This window comes from Lygodium microphyllum, chromosome 3 (genome assembly GCF_053477565.2).
Source record: "Lygodium microphyllum isolate KBCC chromosome 3, Lygodium_microphyllum_v1.1.10, whole genome shotgun sequence".
In the NCBI taxonomy this organism is placed as follows: domain Eukaryota; kingdom Viridiplantae; phylum Streptophyta; class Polypodiopsida; order Schizaeales; family Lygodiaceae; genus Lygodium; species Lygodium microphyllum.
In genome coordinates this window covers 74,027,277-74,049,748 of record NC_141137.1, presented here as the reverse complement: position 1 = coordinate 74,049,748, position 22,472 = coordinate 74,027,277, and the positions used below count along the sequence as shown (strand labels likewise).

Here is a 22,472-nt window from a genome sequence, read left to right as displayed (position 1 = left end):
ACGGCTCTTGCAAAGGCAGTATGGATTGGACATGTTGTCCAAATATGGAATGACAGGCTGTAAGCCTATTTCAGTTTCTTTGGAGCAGAATGTGAAGCTGCGCGCAGATGCAGGTGAGCTTCTCGAAGACCCTACTATGTACAAGCGCATAGTAGGAAGTTTGATTTATATGACTATTACCAGGCCTAATTTGAGCTATGCGGTTGGATTGGTAAGTCAGTTTATACAGGCTCCAAGGAAACCGCATTTGGATGCGGCTAGACGCATACTCAAGTATGTGAAGTCCACATTGCAGTATGGACTATTTTATGAGACTGGGGTTTAGATACAGTTGCATGGATACACTGATGCTGATTGGACTGGTAGTATTTCTGATAAACGATCTACCAGTGGATGTGTTCTCTTTTGGGAGTGCTGCAATCACTTGGAGCAGCAAGAAACAGCCTACAGTTGCCTTGTCGAGCATAGAGACTGAGTACAGGGGTGCAGCAATGGCTGCATGTGAGGTAGCTTGGTTGCATAAGCTACTTTATAATATGCATCAACCTACAGATGGGCCAGTTGTCATTTATTGTGACAACATGAGCAGTATACACTTGGCAAATAATCCAGTCTATCATGCTAGAACAAAGCACATTGAGGTCCATTATCACTATGTGCAGAAGAGGGTTTTACTAGGCCTTATTGATCTAGTTTATGTCAGCACAGAGGATCAGCTAACTGACATATTCACGAAGACATTGGGCGCAAAGAAGCTGCGCAAGTTCAGAGACCTGCTTCATGCGCAGGAATTGGGATTGAGCTCGAGGGGGAGTGTTGAGATATTGAGCTCCACTCGTGATATGCCAGGATGACCGTTGTGCATTTATATCACCGACTTGTTAGCTGTAGATACGGTTGATACACCGCCCATGAATAATAGCTAGATGACAGCTAACCTTATCTACTCTAGTTCGTAGCTCACCTTAGTTAGTTGAGTTTGGTTTGAGACCCATATAGGGTTCTTCTATTTCTATATACTTAAGTTTTTTTTGCTTGCACAACTAAGAAGAGGAAAACTCTTTTTCAGCCTCCACCTGTGTGTGTATTCCCCCATTGTGCAAGCAAGAAAGCTATAAGTGAGACTCCTTCCTTCTCCCCCACAATCTTGACAGTCCCACACCTGAGAACCCAATCCATGTATAGGTTATGGTGCACTTACTATGACAATACATGTGCTTACATAGATAATTAAATAGTTAGAAGACGGCTTCATGGCTTCTTCTTGCCAACAATCCAATGAAACACAGCACAAGTTGATGGATAAAAGATAGTAAGTATTGTTGCTGAGGGATAGAAAAGTCAAAGGGGAATCATCGAAAGGACCCTTAGACTATGCTTTGTATTATGGGTTTTATTGTATACAATGAATGTGGTTCTTTTATGAATCGTCGACTAGCAAATATTAAAGCATTGGATGATTTCCACTTGCCATGTCTTTGTCTTTCTTATTATATTATTGCAATGGCATTGAGGGATTGGAGAAGGAATAAAGAGAATTGTACAAGTGACTCAAGGAGACAGGTCAAGGCAGGACTCCCTAGGTGTATCTTGCTTTCCAGCTTGCAAGTGTGACATTCAATAGCCAATAACCTCACTCTATGAGATTAGCTCTTATACAAATTGATCCCTAAAACATGTGGTCAGATGTGCAATGATCCTCCATCCCAACATGAGGGTACTAATTACAATTATTTGTGTTCATACCTCTACAAGTCTTATTCATGATAGTAAATAGTTATATGCTTCCATTCCATGCTTTTTAAATCTTCAAGTCATGTATAAGAGTAGAAGACACCTCATCAAAATAAAACTTCAAAAATCACAAGGGAACTAAGATCTAGCTGTAAAAAATACAGTAAGATGGCACAAATGGAAGAGCCCAATTGGAATTTTGACTCAAACTAGATCTCAACCAAGACTCTCCTAATGCTTCTTAAGATAGGAAAAATATTTTGACTTGGGAATGGAATTAGCTCCTCTTGAGCCTCAATTTGCCTATTGCACTCCTCCAACCAGCTAGATTTTATTGTTAGAATGCTTCATTCCAAGTCTTCTTGGTGCCAACAACAACCAAAGCAAAGTCACCAACCTCAATTCCCTCTATTCAAATAGCCACATTGCTTATTGTCTGAACAAAAAGATACCACAAGGAACATCAATACCATATGCTATATGGTTAGATCCTTCTATGATGGGAAGTGAGAGAAAGCTAGTCGACTATACCACAAAGTTGTCGTGAGAGAAGAGCTGCTTTACAAGTATAAGACTATGGATCAACTTGTTGAGAAACCAAGTCATTTAGTACATTTACCCTGCTTCATTCCTATTTTGGTTTCCATTTACAACTCGGAAAAGGCTTTAGTTGGATCATTGTTTAGTCTCAAATAGCCACCTGAGAGAGCCGAGATGTCACCCAAGAGACTTCAATGGGCGCCACTCAAGACAATTTGTGCCTATAAACATGGCAGTGACATCCCTTGTGCTTTATCCCACACATTGATTCCTTCTAACACCATTACTCTCTTCCATGTTCTTCTCTCCTTTCTCCGACCTCTGCACTACCATTCACACCCCACGAGGAGGACATTACGGTTTGTGGCTTCTGCATCCATCTCCACTTAGCATTTTGCAACCTACATCATCTGGCCTAAGCCCTCCTTACCTAGCGTCATCATCAAGCTTGCATTTGCAGCAATTTCAGGTCATCTACAATAAGTTTCACCCTCTTTATTAGCCATATATCAAATACCTGCGTTTTTGTGTTTTCTTCACTCTTGAAGGGCTGCCCAATAGTGTAGTCACCTATTTGCAACCACTTACAGGAGAGATCTTTAGATGTTATTGTGTTTTCTTCTCCATCTGACTGCCCAAAAGTCACCTTGATTGCAGCCATCATCTCAGAGACATTTCAGCATACCCTTCATCTCTGATAGCTCTTAAGGACTCCATTTTGTTGCCTCTACAGCTGGCTGTCCCTTTCCTTCACCATTCAGCATTTACCTTTGATATCTTCCTTCCAAAGGGCAGCGTTTCACTCCCTTCACTATGTTGATTCCCTACACGTACCACCGTTAGGACAGTGCAATTATCTTTAGAGCTTCAGCCCCGTTGTATCAACTTGATTCACTTAGCATGATTTAGTGATTCATCATTCATCATCATCATATTCTTCTTCTTCAATGTTTTCTTAGTTTCTCTTCTCTCTCAATGTTTGTCGTACACACTCCATGTTTCTCCCTGCAAACCCTACTCTCTCTCTGGTTTGCTTTCATAGCAGTTATATTTTGACATGGTATCAAAGCATACCTATTATTTTGACAAAATATCAGAGCCAAAGGTGCTCAAAGAACCAAGAAGATCCTCTGCATTAGAGAAGGCAAAGACAGGTTGCAAGAGCAACATCATCTTCTAATTAACCCATTTCTGCTACATCATCGAGAGTTTTTCTTATCTTCTTCTACCTACCACCCTTCCTTTTCCAACTTAACACTCTGGTGATATGGCTTCTCCTAACAAACAATCCACTAGGTGCTCCTACTACGGCAAGAATGGTCATACCACCTTTGATACCAAGCTCGTGAAGGTTGTTTGTGTTAGACAGTGTCATTTCTTGGACAGTCGACCAGTCGGACAACAGAGCAGTACGGCAGCAGTACGGCCAAAGTGGATGCCACGTCAACAGGGCAGACAGGTGCCACGTGGCACAAGTATAGTCGAACTACAGTTCTGTCCAGTCAACCAGTTTTTCTGCAGTCGGCTGCATTTAAGTCGGATGCATTAAATGCAGCCGACCTCGTGCTAGGAATTTCTATTTTTCGGCTATTTATAGTCGGTTTTGTGGCACACTCCAGTATTCATCTTTTCAGATTCTGATCTTGAGATCTGTTGGCTGAGATAGACTGTGCTCGGGCTGACGGAGATCGAGGTCATCAAGTCAAAGACATACGCAGATATTTCCTTTGTCCCCTTGTGTATTTCTGCACTCTTATACAGCATACTACACCGCAGATTTTCTGCGTTTACACTGTCTCCTTTTCTCTCTCTCTCTTCTCTCTATGTTCACTCTCTCTCAATCTTTGTCCTACACTTCCGCATCTTACACTTTGACATGGTATCAAAGCAGTGAAGATGGACTAACTGAAGGCTGAACCTATCTAAAGAGGAGATTTCAGCGCGACATAAGGCTGTGTTTCCAGGATTTGAGGGCGAGCGGAAGGGCTCCACATCGGATCAAGGCTGAAGCTAGCGTGGGCATGCGGGAAAGAAGTCTAATCGGTGAATTTGTTGCAGGCTATTGTTGTTCAAAGGGGAGGAAGGCTGCGTTTGAGGCCTTCCATTGCAGATTTTACCTTTTCATCACCTCCGGCGGGTGAAGAAGGTTTGGGCAGCGGAGCAATCAGCCCTTAAAGGCTTCGTTTTCACAATCAGAGGGGGGCTGATTTTGTGTTTGTGTAGGTATTGCAAGTTAATATGTCTACAGAGACTGATTTGGAGTTCCATGCGATCATGGACAAGAAGGTGCTTGTCCTACCGGCTCTTCCATCGGATCAAAAGCTTGATGGTGACAATTACCGCATTTGGTGAGTGATGATGTTGGCCATTTGAGTCTTATGATTTGGCGAAACTGGTGATGGAGGAGATTAACAGGCCCTCGATGAGGGATGAGTCTAAACTCTCTTCCAATGCTTGTGCGGAGTTGACCAAGGCCCAGTCTCATTGGGACAAACTGAATGCCAGGATTCGATCTTTTTTGTTTCTGTCTTGCACCACAGCCGTGATAGCTCACATCGAGCACTTGACGGTGGCTCGTGAGATATGGCTCGAGCTCGACCAAATGTACAACCAGACGACCCTGATAAAGAGGGTTTCTTTGGAGGTGCAGCTGCGGACTTTGTCCCTGAATAAGTCTTCTTCGCTCTGGGAACACATCAACAAGCTTCGGCAACTTCAGATACAGGTTCAAAATGCGGGGAAGCCTATTTCCTCCGAAGACATGGCGATCACTTTACTATCCCAGTTGCCGCCACGATTCGATACTTTTTATTCCGCTCTTATTGCATCAGGGCGGGAGTTGACTCTTCGGTGGGAAGAGTTGGTTCCTATGGTCTTGGACCAAGAGGAACAATTGAAGGGACAGAATGCTTCCAAAACGAAGGCATTGGTTGGTCAAGTCTCTCAGAAGAATACGAATGACCAAAAGAAGGAGGACAACAAATCCAAGGACAAGGAGAAGGAATCGACTTGCCATATTTGTGGAAAGACCGATCACTAGAAGAAGGATTGCCCCGAAAAAGACAAGAAGGATGCCAAGAAGAAGGACATGAAGGATTCTGGAGCGGTGGCTACATCCTCATCAGCTGCTTTTCTACACTTAGTACTCATTGAGGACTCTACACCGAAGACTTCTGATGCTGCGATGACAGCTCCCCAGGCTCGAGAGTGGATTGTGAATAGTGGTGCCTCACGGCACATGAATCCTTCTTCCGTTGGTGTTGCGCATTTGCGACCTTTGCAGTTGCAGATTCTCATTGGAGATAGCTCTTCTGTGTCTATTGCTACGCGGGGTGAGATGCAGCTTATTCCAAATGAACGTGGTGGTACCCACACCTCTGAGGTGTTGCATATGCCAGGATTGGGATATCATTTACTTTTGGTCCATAAGATTTGTGCTCTTGGCCTCTTGGTGGAGTTTGACAGTGATACTGTTCGAGTCCTTGATCGTGGATTGAGGAAGGTTCTCTCTGCAGGATATGAGGAGAATGACGTCTACAAATTGAAGTCTTCTTCAGCTCTTACTTCTCTTCTTCTTACTTCTCAGACACAATCCAAGTTATGGCATGCTCGGTTTGGCCACCTGAACTACGAGTACCTTCAGAAGGTGTCGCAAGGGTCGTTTGTCCAAGGATTGCCGGACATAGTAGTGAGCCATCAACCATGTGTCTCCTGCATTCGTGGGAAACTGCATCGGAATGCGATTCCCAACAAAGCTTCTAGGCGGTCTACTTACCCATGGAGCTTGTATCTACAGATCTTTGTGGCCCGATGAGGACCAAGTCCCTAAAGGGATGAAGGGAAGCTTGTACTTCATGTTGATCGTAGATGACTACAGCAGGATGACTTTGGCCTATTTCTTGACTTTGAAGTCGGAGGCTTTCTCTCACTTCAAGGATTGGCTTCTCTTTGAGGAGAATCGTTCTCGCCGGCGACTGAAGACCTTGCGTTCAGACAAGGTAGGTGAATTTATGTCTAATGAGTTTGCTCGTTTTTGTGCAGATAGAGGCATTCACTAGGAGTTTGCTAACACCAACACTCCCCAAGAGAATGGCATTTTGGAGCGGAAGAACCGAAGTGTGATCGAGATGGCACGCGCCATGATGGAGCACCGACAAACACCTCAGTTTCTGTGGGCCGAGACAGTGGCTACCGCAGTTCACATCCTCAATCGATCCCCCACTTCGGCCGTTGACAAGATGACACCTTTTGAGGCTTACTTCGGGACTAAGCCTGATGTCTCTTATTTCAAGATCTTTGGGTGTGACGCTTATATGCACATTCTGAAGACGCAGCATGATAAGTTCGAGGCGGCTTCCCAACGACAGGTTTTTGTTGGCTATAGCTCCCAGTCCCAAGGTTATCATTTAGTTGATCCTATTAAGCGGGATGTCTACACGAGCCAAGATGTGCGGTTCGTGGAAGTTCCGGCCATAGAGGAGAGTGAGGAGCACCCCGTCCTTGGAGATCCAGGGGAGAGTTGGGCTCCCGAGACAGTTCCTTTGGAGCCAGAGCCTCTTGATGGAGATTCTTCTTCTGATTCAAAATCTTCTCTTCCACCGACCACCCCCGAGGAGCTTCTGCCCCGGTGGATGTTCCTGAGTCTTCAGCAGATGGAGAGCGATGGGAAGAGGATCGTCCTCCTCCTCGTTGGGCCCGTGACATACTCCGAAATTCAGGGATCGAGGGGGTCCCTAAGGAGTGGGAACCGCATGATGGACCGCGGAGGTCACAGAGAAACCAAGCACATTCTTCGAAGCTTGTCTGCTCCAACTATTGTTTGCTGACCCATGTTATGCAAGATCGAGAGCCCACTTCAGTGAAGAAGGCTTTGCAGTCTGATCATTGGCGGAAGGCCATGGAAGCCGAGTTGGAGGCTATTGAGAGGAATGGCACTTGGTCTCTTGTGCCTCGTCCCACTCACAAGAAGGTGATTGGTGTCAAGTGGGTCTTCGAGACCAAGTACCTTAGCGATGGTTCTTTGGACAAGCACAAGGCTCGCCTTGTTGCTAAAGGTTTTGCTTAGCGCCCAGGCATTGATTTCCATGATACTTTTGCCCCCACTGCTCGTATGGCAACTATTCGAGCTGTTCATGCCTTGGCTGGCCATAGGAGATGGCCTGTTTATCAATTGGATGTGAAGTCGGCCTTTCTTAATGGTGACTTGCACAAGGAGATCTATGTTGAGCAACCTCCTGGCTTTGGATCCTCGGATAGGAAAGTTTACAAGTTAAAGAGGCCTTGTATGGCCTCAAGCAGGCTACCCGTGCATGGAGTGAGAAGATTGACTCATTTCTTCAGTCGAAGTTGGGATATCGGTGCTCCAAGGCCGATCCATATGCACACTTCCGAGGGTAGTCGTGTATTGTTTGTGTTATATGTTGATGATTTGATTTTGACAGGGGATCATGCACAGAAGGTTTGAGAGACCAAGACAGCTTTACATCAGGCATTCGAGATGACGGATTTGGGGCTTCTTCATTTTTCCTTGGGTCACGAGGTTTATCAGTCTCACAGGGGGATTTTCATCTCTCAGCAGAGGTACATTCAAGAGCTCTTGGTGACTTTTGAGATGGAGACTTGTCAGCCCATTACTACTCCTATGGATCCAAATTGGAAGGCCACTTCACACTCAGATTCTCCCGTGATGAATACTTCCTGCTACCGTCAATTGATTGGATCCTTGATTTGGCTTCTCAACACTCACGCTGATCTTTGTTTTGCTGTGGGTCTTTTGGCAGGGTTCATGACGGAACCCAAACAGGTGCATTGGCAAGCTGCCCTGAGGATTCTTCGGTATTTGAGAGGGACCTCTGACTTAGGGGTTTCTTATCCCGCAGGTACACATGCTTTAGATCTGGTTCTTGCAGGTTGGAGTGACTCGGATTGGGCTGGCGATGTGGACCACCAACGGTCTACTACAGGCTTCTATTTTATCTTGGGTACAAGTGTTATCTCTTGGAGTAGCAAGAAGCAGCCCACGGTAGCCCTTTGTTCTACTGAGGCGGAGTATCGGGCTACGTCTTCTACGACATGTGAGGTTGTGTGGCTTTGGAGATTGTTGGAGGAGCTTGGCTGCCCCCAAACTCGTCCTACTTTTCTACGGTGCGACAATGAGAGTTGCATTGCCTTTGTATGGAATCCAGACTTTCATACCCGGACGAAGCACATTGAGATCCAGTATCACTTCATTCGGGAGAAGCTTCTGGATGGGACCATTGATGTGGAGTATTGCAAGACGGAGGATAATCTTGTAGATTTGTTTACGAAGGCGCTTCCCCAGGCTCTTCTTCGGCAACATTCCAAATCCCTCGGTCATTTAACCCGTCCAGGATCTGAGAGGGGGTGTTAAACAGTGTCATTTCCTGGGCAGTCGGCCAATTGAACAATAGAGCAGTAGGGCAGCAGTACAGCCAGAGTGGATGCCACGTCAGCACGGCAGAAGGTGCCACGTGGCATAGGTACAGTCGAATTGCAGTTCTATGCAATCGGCCACTTTTTCTACAGTCGGCTGCATTAAATGCAGCCGACCTCGTGCTGGGAATTTCTATTTTTCGGCTATTTATAGTCGGTTTTGTGGCACACTCTAGTATTCAGCTTTTCAGATTCTGATCTTGAGATCTGTTGGCTGAGACAGACTGTGCTCGGGCTGACGGAGATCGAGGTCATCAAGTCGGAGACATACGCAAATATTTCCTCTGTCCCCTTGTGCATTTCTGCACTCTTATACAGCATACTACACTGCAGATTTTCTGCGTTTACAGTCTCCTTTTCTCTCTCTCTCTTCTCTCTGTGTTCACTCTCTCTCAATCTTTGTCCTACGCTTCCGCACCGCTGCACTCTAACAATTTGAGACCATAGAGTGCCCGATAAAGTCTACAAGCAAGATTTTCCTTATGTTTGACTACAAATCCCTCTAGTTGCTCCCTGTATATCTCTTCCTTTAAATCACCATTAAGAAAAGCAGTTCTCACATCCATTTGGTAGACCTCCAAATCAAACTCAACAACAAAAGCTAACAAGACCTGAATGCTTGTAATACGAACAACAAGTGAGAAAGTTTCTTGATAATCAACTCTTGCAATTTGTGAGAAACCTTTGGCAACTAGCCCTGCTTTGAATTTATCAAATGTTTCATATACTTTTGTTTTAGTCTTATAAACCCACTTGCATTTAATAGCAATACGTCCAAGTGGTAACTTAATTAGAACCCATGTATCCTTAGAGAGAAGAGATTCATACTCAGCTTCCATGGCCTCCTGCCATTTAAATCACCATTAAGAAAAGCAATTATCACATCCATTTGGTAAACCTCCAAATCAAACTCAACAACAAATGCTAACAAGACTTGAATACTGGTAATACGAACAAGTGAGAAAGTTTCTTGATAATCAACTCTTGCAATTTGTGAGAAACCTTTGGCAACTAGCCTTGCTTTGAATTTATCAAATGTTCCATATACTTTTGTTTTATTCTTATAAACCCACTTGCATTTAATAGCAATACGTCCAAGTGATAACTCAATTAGAACCCATGTATCCTTAGAGAGGAGATTCATACTCAGCTTTCGTGGCCTCCTGCCATTGTTCCTTTTGTGAGGATGACATGGTGTCACTATAAGAGACAGGGTCTTCACAAATATTGAGAGCATTCTCAAGAATATCAGCATCATAAACATAACAAGTACCATACTCATTATCAATTGAAAAATCAACATAAAGGTTAACGCCAAGGTTATCATCCACAATCATAGGTGCAAGTTGTGAATCCTGATTTGAAGAGTCAATATTATCCCGTGAAGGAGATTCATCATCATATAGAAAGGGAAAATAAGTGAGTAATGACTTTGTATCATCAACATCCTCTATTGACCACGTCCGCCCAACACCATGTATTGCCCATAAGTTGCTCATTGAAAATAGAATCATGACTTATGATTACCTTCTTGAAAGATGGATCATAAAACTTGTATTCCTTGCAAAAGTTGAATATCCAATGAAAATAACTTTCAAACCAAGAGGATCAAGTTTTCTGCGAGTCTCTTTGGATACCATGAATATAAGCAATACATCCAAAAGTTCGAAAATATAAAACAAGAGGAGTTTCACCTATCTAAGTAGTAATTGGTATTTTACCAAAAGGAGCAATTGTAGGAAGATGATTTTACACAAATACTACTGTTAAAACTGCTTCAGCCTAGAAACATCAAGATAAGCCAGAATGAATGAGCATACATCGCAAGGCATTAAGAATAATCTTGTTTTTACATTAAGCAGTACCATTCTGTTGAGGAGAGTAAGGAACCATATATTCATAATGAATATCATGATTATTACAATAATCATCAAAATCATTTAAAATGTATTCTCCATCATTATCACTGCAAAGTTTCTTGATGCGACGACCAATATGAAGTTCTGCAGCTTTTTGATATTTCTTAAAAGATAATAAAGCTTCTGATTTGTGTCGCAAGAGAAAAACAGTGGTGTGTCTTAAGAATTCATTGATAAAAGTCATGAAATACCAATATTGAGATTTTGATGGAGTAAAAGGTCCACAAATATCAGTGTGAATAAGATCAAGCAAATCTCTAGAATGAGTTGTGGTGGAAATGGAAAAGGGTTTGTAAAAATGTTTTCCAAGTGCACAATATTCACAAATATCCATATGAGAATAAGCTTTGAATTCCATACCTTGAACGAGGTCACGTTGTCGTGCCGCTACACGCACACTGTATAAAAAAATCTAGAGTGTGGCTTCCTTTTAGATTTAGAGGGCCAATGCAACTTTAGGCATTAGTGTTAGTATCCATAGTTCAAAATATTAGATTTTTTTGGACAAGTTTTTAGTTAATTTTTTATATTCTAGATATTATCTCTTGTAAAAATCCATCAAACTATAGACAACTTCTAGATTAGGATGACATGTAAAAAAAAAGCATGTAGCTTTCAACCAATTTGAGAAGATTTTACGTAAAAAGAGAGATTGAAGAAATTGCGCGACGCATGATCGCTGTTTTCAAACAGTGAACAGCACTCCGAAGTGGAAGATGAAAAAGAAGTGATCTGGCTAAATGTTGGCCAGGCATCCTAGTATTTAACCCCCCTTTCGGAGCTAATGGAGGCATCAGATTGGCGATCTGAGCAGCATAGAGAAAGATATTATTTTGTACACGTTTTTGTCTATTAGAGTTATATCTTCTCATAATACTGAAAGAAACTGACAGTCTTCACCTCTGTTAGTATTATTCTACATTTTCTAATTCTTTTTTTGAGTATTCTTCTACGTCTTCAATTTCTTCAAACCCCTTCTCTTCCATCTACTCCTCTCCCTAAATCTACCTTCACCCTGTTGTCTCTTATTTTCAAGAACTTGGCTTGAAACCTTTAACCCTTTTCTTATCTCTACCATCTCTGGAGTCTAAACTCTTGAACCCCCATACATTCTTCTCTTGCCAAACCCCTAAGGTGATCTTCAACCCTACGCACTGCGACAACGTCGATAAAGATCGACAAACTTAGAAAACTCAAAGTAAACAAAGCAATGACACCATATTTGGCTGTTAAGATCGCCAAGAGCTGTAACAACATTTACAACATCTTCATTTAAAGATAACTCAAAAAGATTACCATTTCGAGGAGTAACAGCTATGGTTTGGCCATCTTTCTCAATGCGGCACTTAGTATGGTCAAAACCGACAAAGAGACCAAGGTCCACAAGTCTTGCAATTGAAAGAAGATTCCTTTGTAGATCTGGGACATGTAAAACTCCACGCAAAATTCTTGTTGAAGAAAGAGTATCAAGATATAAATCACCTATACCTTCGACTTGACAGGTTGTGTCATCATCAAGATAAACCAATTTCTTGACAAGAATAGAATGATAATTATATAACCATCGGGATTGATATATCATATTAGCACCAGAATCAATAATAGAAAGAGATCCATCACAAACATGAAGTATCCTTTCCGAAGAGATAGAATAACTCACACAATCTGCTTCTTCGGTAGTATTGTCATGTGTAGCAACATATGCTCTATTACGATCTGAATCAAAATGTCTCTTGAAACATAAATGGATTGGATGATCACTCTTTTTGTAGTAGTCAAGGAGAATAATCTCTAGATAAATGTATTTGTTTATTTGTAATACCATATTCTTCATCATATTATTTTGCCCAACAATCATCTATAGTGTGACCATTTCTATTGTAATAAGAACAATGTCTATTAGGAAACTTGAGATGAGAGAAGTTATCACCACGACGACTCCCACGTCTAGAGCGTGGAAAGGGATACCTTCGAGCAAGTAAAGCTTGGCCAATTTGTTCTGACTGTGTGTCCTCTTGTGAAATCATAATTATTTCTTGATATGTGTATCGTTGTTCATATCGTTATGAATATTCAATCAAAGATATACAAGCTTGATCAAAATTGATCCCATCTTTGTTAGATAATATGGTAACAATATTATCATAAGCAGGATCCTTCATAGTATCAAGAAGCTGTGTTACCAATTGCTTTCGTGAAATAGCATCACCCGTAGTAGCAAGTTGATTGATAATGTTCTTGACTCATTCGATATGTGTGGTCATAGAAGTTCCGATGTTGTATTGTAGCTCAGTGAGCTAACTACAAAGATAAAGTATTTATATAATAGATTTCTTCTCAAATTTCGCTATCAAATACTCCCATATAGCTTGTGAGGTTGAAAGATTACATACATCAAGCATAAGAGATTCTTGAAGAGCAAAAAGAATATACCGACGAGTTGCTTTGTCGCGTCTAACCCACATTATATATGCTTGTTATTCTTCAAAGATAGGTCCTTCAATTACAAGGGTATTATCATGAGCCTAATCAATTGGTTGAGGCTGACATTCATAATTACCAAGAACAATATCATACAAGTCATCGCCTTCAAAAATTAGCAACATCTTTACTTTCCACCCAAGGAATCCTTGTCCTTGAAAGTGAGAAACAAGACGTTGTCCAAAAGAAAATCCATTGACAATTATAAAATTTATATAGCTGGCTAACAAAATACGTGCAATATGAGATCACAGAATTTGCACACCATATACGAAACGGCGAGACGAAAGTACAACACAACAAATCGTATACAGAAGCTATGCTATAAGGAAATACGTTTAGTTCAAAAAGCATACTCCGAAAGAAAGAGACCCATGATAGATGAAACATGGGCATGAATAAAGCGACCCCAAATAGACAAAACGCGTGAGAGAATAAATCAATCCAACATAGGTGAGAAATATAAACAACACTCAAAACATTATCGCTTTACTTTTTTGCCAAGAATAGATGATGATCTGGCTAATTTTGACAGAAACACAGAAATGCAAGAGTGAGTAATCATGACAAAACCTGTGTTGTAGAAGTCTACATGAAAAGCTATTGTCCTGTTTGTTTTCATGTTTCAAGTCCAGTTGACCTGAATTGACATAACTTTTGATACAACACTTCAAATTGAGCACGGATTCGATAGGAAGAAAGCTTGTGAGAATTCGTAATAGAAGATGCTCATAACAAACATAATACATCAAATTTTAAGCATGAAAAGAACATGAATCAAGAATTGAAGAGATACTACATAAATATACTTCCTGATTATCTTCTTCAAGAAAGTGGTTGTAGTCGATCGTGATAGCTCTGACACCATGTTGAGATGTAGAGAGTGAAGATATGTAGAGACACGAGGGAGAGAAGAGACACACTATGCACACTCCCAAAGACTATCTCATATTGATCGCAATCTACATATATATAGGTGAGACCTAGTCTAGATAAGGTGAGCTATATATAGCTCCAACAAAACATGGGACTCCTTGGGTTGATCTTCTTTTCTCTCGCACTTCTCTTTTTTGCTCCTTTTTGGGCCTAAGAGGGGGTGTTGAGAAACTAAGTCATTCAATACATTTACCCTACTTCATTTCTATTTTGATTTGCATTAGCAACCCCAAAAAGCTTTATTTGGATCATTATTTAGTGTCAAGGTGCCACCCGACTCCCGAGAGACTTTAGTAGGCACCATCGGGATAGTCTTTGCTCTGACACTATCGCTCTTACATATTCTTCTCTCCTTTCTCCATCCTCTCCACTGGCATTCACACCCCGCGAGGAGGACATTAGGGTTCATAGCTTCTGCATCCATCTCCTCTTGGCATTTTGTAGCCAACACTCCTCACCTAACATCATCATCAAGCTTGTATTTGCAACAAATTCAGGCCATCTACAGCAAGTTTCACGCTCTTTATCAGCCCTATATCAAATACATGTGTTTTTGTGTTTTCTTCACTCCAAAAGGGCTGCTAAGCAATCACCTATCTGCAGCCACATACATGGACAGATCTTCATCAGATATTATTGTGTTTTCTCCTCCAGCTGGCTGCCCAATAATCGCTTTAATAGCAGCCAGCATCTCGAAGATATTTCAGCATATCTTCCATCTCTAACAGCTCCTGAGGATTGCTTTCTCTCCCTCTATCCCTGGCTGTCCTTTCCTTCACCCTTCAACATTTACCTTTGATATCCTACTACCAAAAGACTATGTTTCACTCCCTTCATTATGTAGATTCCCTACAAGTGTTGCCACCTGATTTAGACAGAACAATGTAGTTATCTTCAAACTTCACCTCCACTGTATTAGCTTGATTCACTTAGTATGATTCACTGATTCATCATTCATCATCATCTTCTTCTTCTATGTTTTCTAAGTTTCTCTTCTCTCTCAATGTTCTTCATATACACTCTGTGTTTCTCCCCAAAAACCCTACTCTCTCTATGGTTTGCTTTCAATGAACTGCAATGTGTTCTAATGCTTCTATAGCACACTCATATAAATCCCAAAAAATAGGGATTCCCTCAAGAATAAATTTGAATAAATACACAAGATGAAAGTAACTTGTCATATAAGTTTACAACAATCATATTTTGACACAACTCACCTTATAGCTCTTCTTTGATCCATTAATAAATATGCCAATTAGATCAATCAATCTAATACTGAGTGTGGGTTTATAATATGAAGTTGGTAACCATACTCTAGGGGCCCATATCTATGGCCACCAAATAAGTCTCTCAAGATGATGTTGAGAACATGTTAGCCTAAAATTTAAAGCCAAGTCCACCATTATCATAAGCAAAAAACATTTTAGATTATTATAAAGCACATGAGAACCATATGCTAGCTTTATCCATTCATTCATAGGAAAATGTTACTAAAGCCATTACCTTCAACTCCACATCTATATACTCAGCCCCTAGCCTAACAGCCAAAAGTAAGGCCTCAAATCGTTGGCTCTCCTCCCCCTCATATTGTCCTCCTTCCCATTTGGGCCTGCCAAATTTAGTGAGAAAATATTTTACAAAATATTATGAATCACAAGCAAATGCGATTCAACATTAATTGTGATCTAAAGAGCATCTCTTAATATCAATCATAGTTGCTTGGAGTTTCAGAAATGGTGAAACAAAAATGCACTTTGGAGTCGCAAAACCAAGTTTTGGCTCAAGGTTGAATAAACAAAATAGAAAAACAGATTTTACATCTATTTCTAGGGATATTATAATATTAGACATACATAAATGGATGATAGCATTTATATGTTGAATATCTATACCAAACCACTTAAATTCCTCCACAATATAGAGTATACATGTAACTTTAGAAGAGATTTGACAAGTATACATGATTCTACCAAAGATTTAAGATAGTAAGACTATAAAATCATAATCCACGAGTTTTGAAAACTTTCAAGATCAAGATTTAGAAGTTAGAACCTGATATAAAAGTGTACAGTATGCCATGGCCCATGAATGATGATGACATATGTCAAGATTGAAGACTCAACAATGAACAGCCATACACACATATTATGTCATATAGACTCAAAAAATAGAGTACTCAATAAATAGTGAGTGCAAAATAAATGCAACTATGTTACCATAGAACGTACATCTTGTCGTTTGGAGTATCATCCTTATTTGTCACATTGACCACAAGGTGTTGCCACCTCCAATGCTCTTAACTAGCAAACACATCAAGGCAATTATCAATATCCTTACCACTAACACGAGCAAGATGATTCTTCACTTGTGTAATATTGCCCGTGCATATGACATGGCAATAGTTGCATTCCCACCACTTTGAGCCACTGCTAGCTCCATAGTTGCTAATGATACACATGTGGCTCCCAAATACAATCTTTACCATGGCTGTTCCTTGCTGGAAATAGAGGAAATCAACAGCAATGTTGGGGAAAACCAGCTCAAATACCGTGTGCTCAGCTAAGAACAAAGAGAGGAGAGGGATTGCTCGCTGGAAACACTAGAAAACAACTCCAAATCTGAGAGAAACATGCTGCAAATAGTGTGGACAGGAAAGGAAAAGGATTGGGCAGCTGAGGGATGAGGGATGTAGGGTTTCAAGGCTGTAGACAGCCATAGATGTGAAAGGAGGGAAGCAAACAGGAGGTAGGGAGTGTGATCAACTGAGAAAGAGGGTGGAGAGCAAATGGAACAGGGTGAAATCTGCACACATCAAGGCAAAATGAACAGTCTGTCACAAAACTGGATAAGTTACCCTACATGTTCCGAAACGGCTGTTCCAAAACATGATTCGGGGCTGAAACATTTCTGTTTCAGGCAGCCTGGAATGCCATTTCGGGCAACTATGATGTCGAAGATTAGAAGAATAACATGTCTTCTCCTCCCAATCACATCTTTTAGAAGAAAAAATAGTTCATTCCAAACTAACAACGAGCCCATAGAGTTATTTGTACCCTACAATACTTGTCGATAAGTTTGGCTTTGAATACATTAAGATAAGCGCACAACACTCAGCTGAGAAAACTGGAACTATGATTGAAGACTCACCATTGGGCTAGCATCGCTGAAATTGTCCTCCTATTGTCATACTAAATTTCTAATTCTAGAGAATCCCTTGATTTGGAGTTGAGGAAAAGGCTCCCTCTCTCTTATTTCTTCTATTAAGCATCGAGACTTGGAAGGAAATGCTAATGCACTTGTCTTGAGTAGTTCCTATAGGCTAACTTGTGCACAACAGGCGTTCACTTGTACTTAGAAATCAATTTAAATAACAGATTCCATCTTGTTCAGAAGAAAATCTCCTTTTTTTATTGGTGAGAAGTGTAATTTTTAGGAAAAGTGTGTGCTCCCTTTGGCTTTTGTCTCTGCTTGTTTTATTGGCAAAAAGTGTCCTTAAAGTTCCTACATAATGGAAGGAAGTGTTCGGTAGTTTAATAGCTATTCAGTGGTGCGTAATTGATTGTTCACTAGTGCAAACCCTGCAATTCAAGCTTCAAGAGAGAAATATCTGCTAATGATAAAGAACATGGTTTTCCCAGCGGTGAATATGGCTTTTGCATGCTGACCAGACTGTCTCCTCTATATCGCCTGACTATTCTTCAATTTCAGATACCTTTGCAAAGAAGAAAAACAAAACCAGATGGGACAAAATCACAACCTCTTTTAAAGACAGGGAGGAGCTGAGATGACCTAAGGAGAGGGTGTACCTGTAGGTGACGATGACAGGGCAGGGGCGGGGAGAGGCGAGGAGGATGGGCAGGTGGGTGGGGGGGTGGAAGGGCTGGAGGTGGTCGATGCAAAGCTCCACGAGATCCGCCCCGTTTGCCGCGGCAGCCGCCATCTGCGCCACCATCTCCTCCACCGTCGGCCCCAGCAGAGGCACACATACCCGGCACACCCCACCACCCATCATCGTGGCTGCAACAGCTGTGCTGTCTCTTGTTCTTCTCCTTCTTCTTCTCATCAGCCACGGCTAATAAGCCTCTTCTGCTCTCACAAGCTTCTACATGCAGCCCCGGTCCCCTACCCTGCTGAAGTATCAATGCTGAACTACAGAACCGTGACGAGAGAAAGAAAGAGAGGGCCGAGAGAGTGAGAGAGAGAGATGACGTGGCACCCGGCCACGACCCGTGACAATGAAAAGCCCTCCCTGTGGGGCCGTTTGGCCTAATATGAAAGGATACTCTTACTAGGACATGAACCCACGCCTTCGAGCTGTTAGACACACACCCTACCATCTCGATTCTCACCCATGCACGTTAGTTGACATGCTCTGAATTCAATAAATTTATATATTTAAAAAACAAATGCGACCCCTAAAAAGTGTGGGGTCACCGACACGTGGCCTGCCGATATGTAACGTCACTTACGTCAGCCGGCATTCGAGGGGGGAAAGGTAGTATCGTGGTACGTTCAACATCACTACCGTTTCACATTATTTCTTGCCTACGAGTCACGACGAAGACGCGTCAAACTCAAATACCATGATACTTAAGTAAAATCTGATTATAGCATTTGCTACGTAAATGTAATCGATTTTGATTATATAATTTGCTAACTACATTAAGTAATCTATCTATGGTTCTATGCTGTACTATAATTGATGAATCTTTTTTAACCTAGCACCAAAGTAATGCAACATGCATGTAGTGTTCCCAACCCAAAGCTTTACAACTCAAACTCTAGTTCCTTATAAGTTGTGGCATTAATGGCGCACATCTCTCTCTCTCTCTCTCTCTCTCTCTCTCTCTCTCTCTCTCTCTCTCTCTCTCTCTCTCTCTCTCTCTCTCTCTCAGAAAAAGAGTATTTATTTCCTCTTGATGCAGATAGTTCTCTCTCCCTCAACTACCACACTGTAGTTCCTTATGGCATTAATGGCTCACAGTACTCTGTGTGTGTGCGCGCGCGCATGCGCGTGTGCGCGTCCTGGGGAGGTGGACAAGATGGAGCCGGAGACGCTGTGAGGAAGGGAGAGGTTGAGGCGCTGCTACCGATGTCTGAGTGAGAGGAGGAGTTGAGGGGAGACGTTGCAAATCAACTCCAGGAGGGCCCATCATCGCCTGGCCAAGGAGGAGCCGCCTGCAAATCGCCATCGTCGACGTCTGTCGATTGTATTCCCCCCCGCCCCCCCACCGAAAAATTCTGACCTTAAAGGTCTTACTCTTCCCTCCCCCCGTGTCTTAAAAACCTCCCCTTAGCCCCCCTTCCTGTGGGCTTTGGGATTACTCTTTTTCCCCCTCCAATTTTTCTTTTAAGGGCCCTTATGCCCTTTCCTATAGCCTTTAAAGGCTACTTTTTTCTCCCCTTTAAAATTCCTCCTAAGGCTCTATAAGCCCTTTCCCCCCCAAATTTCCAAAAAAGGTCTTCATATGGTACCTTTAACCTTTATTTCCCCCCATATAAAATTCCCTCATGTGCCTCTTTAAGGCCTTTCCCCTTCTCACACAAAATAACCTCTTGAAGGTCTTACACACCCTTTTTCCCCCATTCTTTTCCACCCAGTCCTAGGATCCAAAGCCCTTTTCCGTGAACCCTCATATTGCCCTCTCAAGTGGGGTTTAAAAGCCCATTACCCTGTTGAGATCAAGGCCTTTTGCCCACTTTACGCCGGGGTTTTAAAGATCCTTCCTGTAGGAAATCCCAACTCAAGTTCACAAGGAGGAAACCTTCTAGAAACCATTTCCGACTGACGGTGCAATTTATCGCAAAGGAAGCCACTGTGGAATTTCAAAAAGGAGTTGTAAAGCTACTTCCACGACAGAAAGACTACAATTGTGATGCCTCCTAAGAAAGTCCAAGGCACAACCGCGGGAGGGTCGTCTCCTGGCATTGATGCCAGGAGGCATATTTCACGGTCGATTCCGTGCCACTGTGGATTCCGTGAGGTTTTATGGTGGATTCCGTAAACTTTGATGACCGGGGCTCATACACAAAGTTGATTCTTTGTGCGAGAAGTTGATGGGGACGCCTATCCTTTTCAAGTGTTTCATTAATTTAGTGTGTACATGGGTGATTCCATAGCGGGTGATTCCGCAAAATGCATATTAAATTAATAAACGTTTATAAGTTTAGAGTGCGCACTCTTAATAAATTAAGGTTAGGATTGATTTCTAACCAATTGATTTATTTATGTAGCTAAAGACTGCTAGGTATTCACTTTTGTTGGTTTAATTGTATTATTTTACTAAGGATTGTGAATGCTTCAGTTGATGTGTAGAGACAGCAGTAGTGGTGGAGGAAAGCATTGGAGGATAGCGAGTATTCGAGTTATCACTTATATTTTGATGGGCGCATACCTTAGGCATGGCGCCTATATTTTGTCGCGCCTATTTATTGAGGCGTTGGATATTTGTTTATTATTTTGTATGCGCATGGGTACACGATTATGTTATTTGTACTTGGACATTGTATTGGGTATGCCTGACTCTTTGGGCACCGCCCATTAGCTTTATTTCTATTTTGTGCTAAAGCAAACTCAAAAGCCAAAAGCTTGCTATTTTGTAATTTGGGCTATTATTTGAGCTTGAAGATGATTAATACATAAAATACATGCTTTGTGGAGCGCTCACACAAGGCATGGGGGGAGATTGCACCCAATTGGTCTCTTGTTCATGCCGTGCATGCTTTTTACCTTGAGTTTTGTGCAAAAAGTAGAGTTCTTTGGTTCTTGGGGACCTTCCGGCATTCACTATGCAAGCGTACAGCATCCGATCTGTACACCAGTGGTATTAGAGCGAAGCTGAGATCGAGAGCTTTCAATCGCTACCCATCTTGTGCGAAGGCGGAGCTCCTAGAACGATCGAGCTCTATGGTCAATCTCATCGTAAACGGTCGATACGGGTGGATTCCTGGCGGTCAAGAACCTCTGTTTCCATCCTCGGATCCCGGCCTGCAACGACGGAGGACCACTCCTACATCCTCTCATACAAGTCGTGGAGTTATAGAGATAAGCCTTCAAAATTTCATAATCTTCAAAGCTTAATACAAAGCTTATAAAGGTTAAAGAAGCTTTAAAGCTTTACAAATTTCAAATCGGCGCCTTAGAGTATATCCGCGAGATTTTCGGCGGCTGAAAAAATCCCCCCCCCCCCCTTAAAATTTGCCGTTTTAATTGATATAAGCTTAAAGCTTAGTCTCTTAAGCTTCCAATCACACAAGCCACAAAAATTCTGCAAGTCTACAAAGTTCAAATTCTGTAAGTCCGCTAAATCACTCAAGTTCTGCAAGTTCTGATACTCTGCAAGTCAGACAAGTCACTTGAAGTCAAAACTGACTTCTGTTCAAAACTCATAGAAGGGTTGTTCCTGCACAGAAACTCCGAACTGCAAAGTTGTTCATTGGAAGGTATTGTTCGCATACGCAGGTTTGCTGAACCATTTTCAGCACAAGCAGAAGGATAAAACACAGATTTTTCAAAGATTACAAATCCACAATAGACCAAAGATGAAGATTGTGAAAGCCGCACACAAAAATATATAAGCCTTGTACACCCGATCTTGAGCTACGCTCATCTTGCTAATTGGATTTTGAGAGTGTGAGGTTTTTTTGAAGTTTTGCAGGATGACGGAATCACATATGGATAATTTAATGGCTGAAGGCGATCTTCCTGAACCTATGATGGAGGAAAAGCTGGACTTAATTATGATGCAGTTGCATAAAGAACGACGAGCCCGGCAAGCATTACAAGTTCAATTGGCTAATTTACAAAGATCGACTACCGACAAAGAAGAACCACAATCTGAAGATCTTATTCGACATACCATCGACGTGACTCTCGAAGCTCAATCCATCCGCAAAGAAACAAAGATAAGTAAAAGAAATTTCAAATTTTGTACTTTCAATGGCACTCGAGATGGAAAAACTGTTCTTGCATTCATCAGTTAGTTTGATGATTACTTTCATGAGGAAACATATGCAGAAAAAGATAAAATCAAGTGTGTCACTAATCATTTAGTGGATAGAGCATCTCTTTGGTGGACTGTGGTTCGTAAGAGCATAGATTGTCCCACTACTTGGGAGAATTTCAAGAAGAAGTTTATACAGAATTTCCTTCCTCCACAATTCCATGAAAAAGCCATAAAGCAATGGGACCTTCTTCAGCACAACGAGATCGTGAGCCTATTTCTCAGTACACTGAACGCTTTTGGAATGCATTACTCCAGTTACGCATGCTTGAAGACGTACCTGAAGCGACTCACAAGTGCAAGTATATGTCTGGATTACTCGGGCATTACTATGCTGAAGTCAATATGTTCAAGCCTGCAACTCTTGAAGACGCAATTTCTTTAGCTCATGATACTGAAGACAAAC

At 41.8% G+C, this 22,472-nt stretch overlaps 1 protein-coding gene across 3 annotated transcripts in view; it reads right to left on the bottom strand.

Annotated features, from left to right (window-relative positions):
* Nucleotides 1–18,308, bottom strand: part of LOC148038506 (bifunctional 3-dehydroquinate dehydratase/shikimate dehydrogenase, chloroplastic-like) — a 69,899-nt gene extending 51,591 nt beyond the window's left edge. The window contains exons 1-2 of one of the 3 annotated variants that reach the window (XM_087672839.1): nucleotides 17,870–18,308; nucleotides 15,567–15,672 (exon numbers count right to left, since the gene is read on the bottom strand). In XM_087672839.1, coding sequence (XP_087528965.1) covers nucleotides 15,567–15,672; nucleotides 17,870–18,126 — 363 coding nt within the window. In that variant the 5' untranslated portion in view covers nucleotides 18,127–18,308. Of the gene's footprint in view, nucleotides 1–15,566; nucleotides 15,673–17,210; nucleotides 17,383–17,869 lie in introns of those variants that run through there. The other 2 variants (XM_087672844.1, XM_087672841.1) reach the window with 2 other exon arrangements.
* Between the last annotated feature and the right edge of the window lie 4,164 nt (nucleotides 18,309–22,472).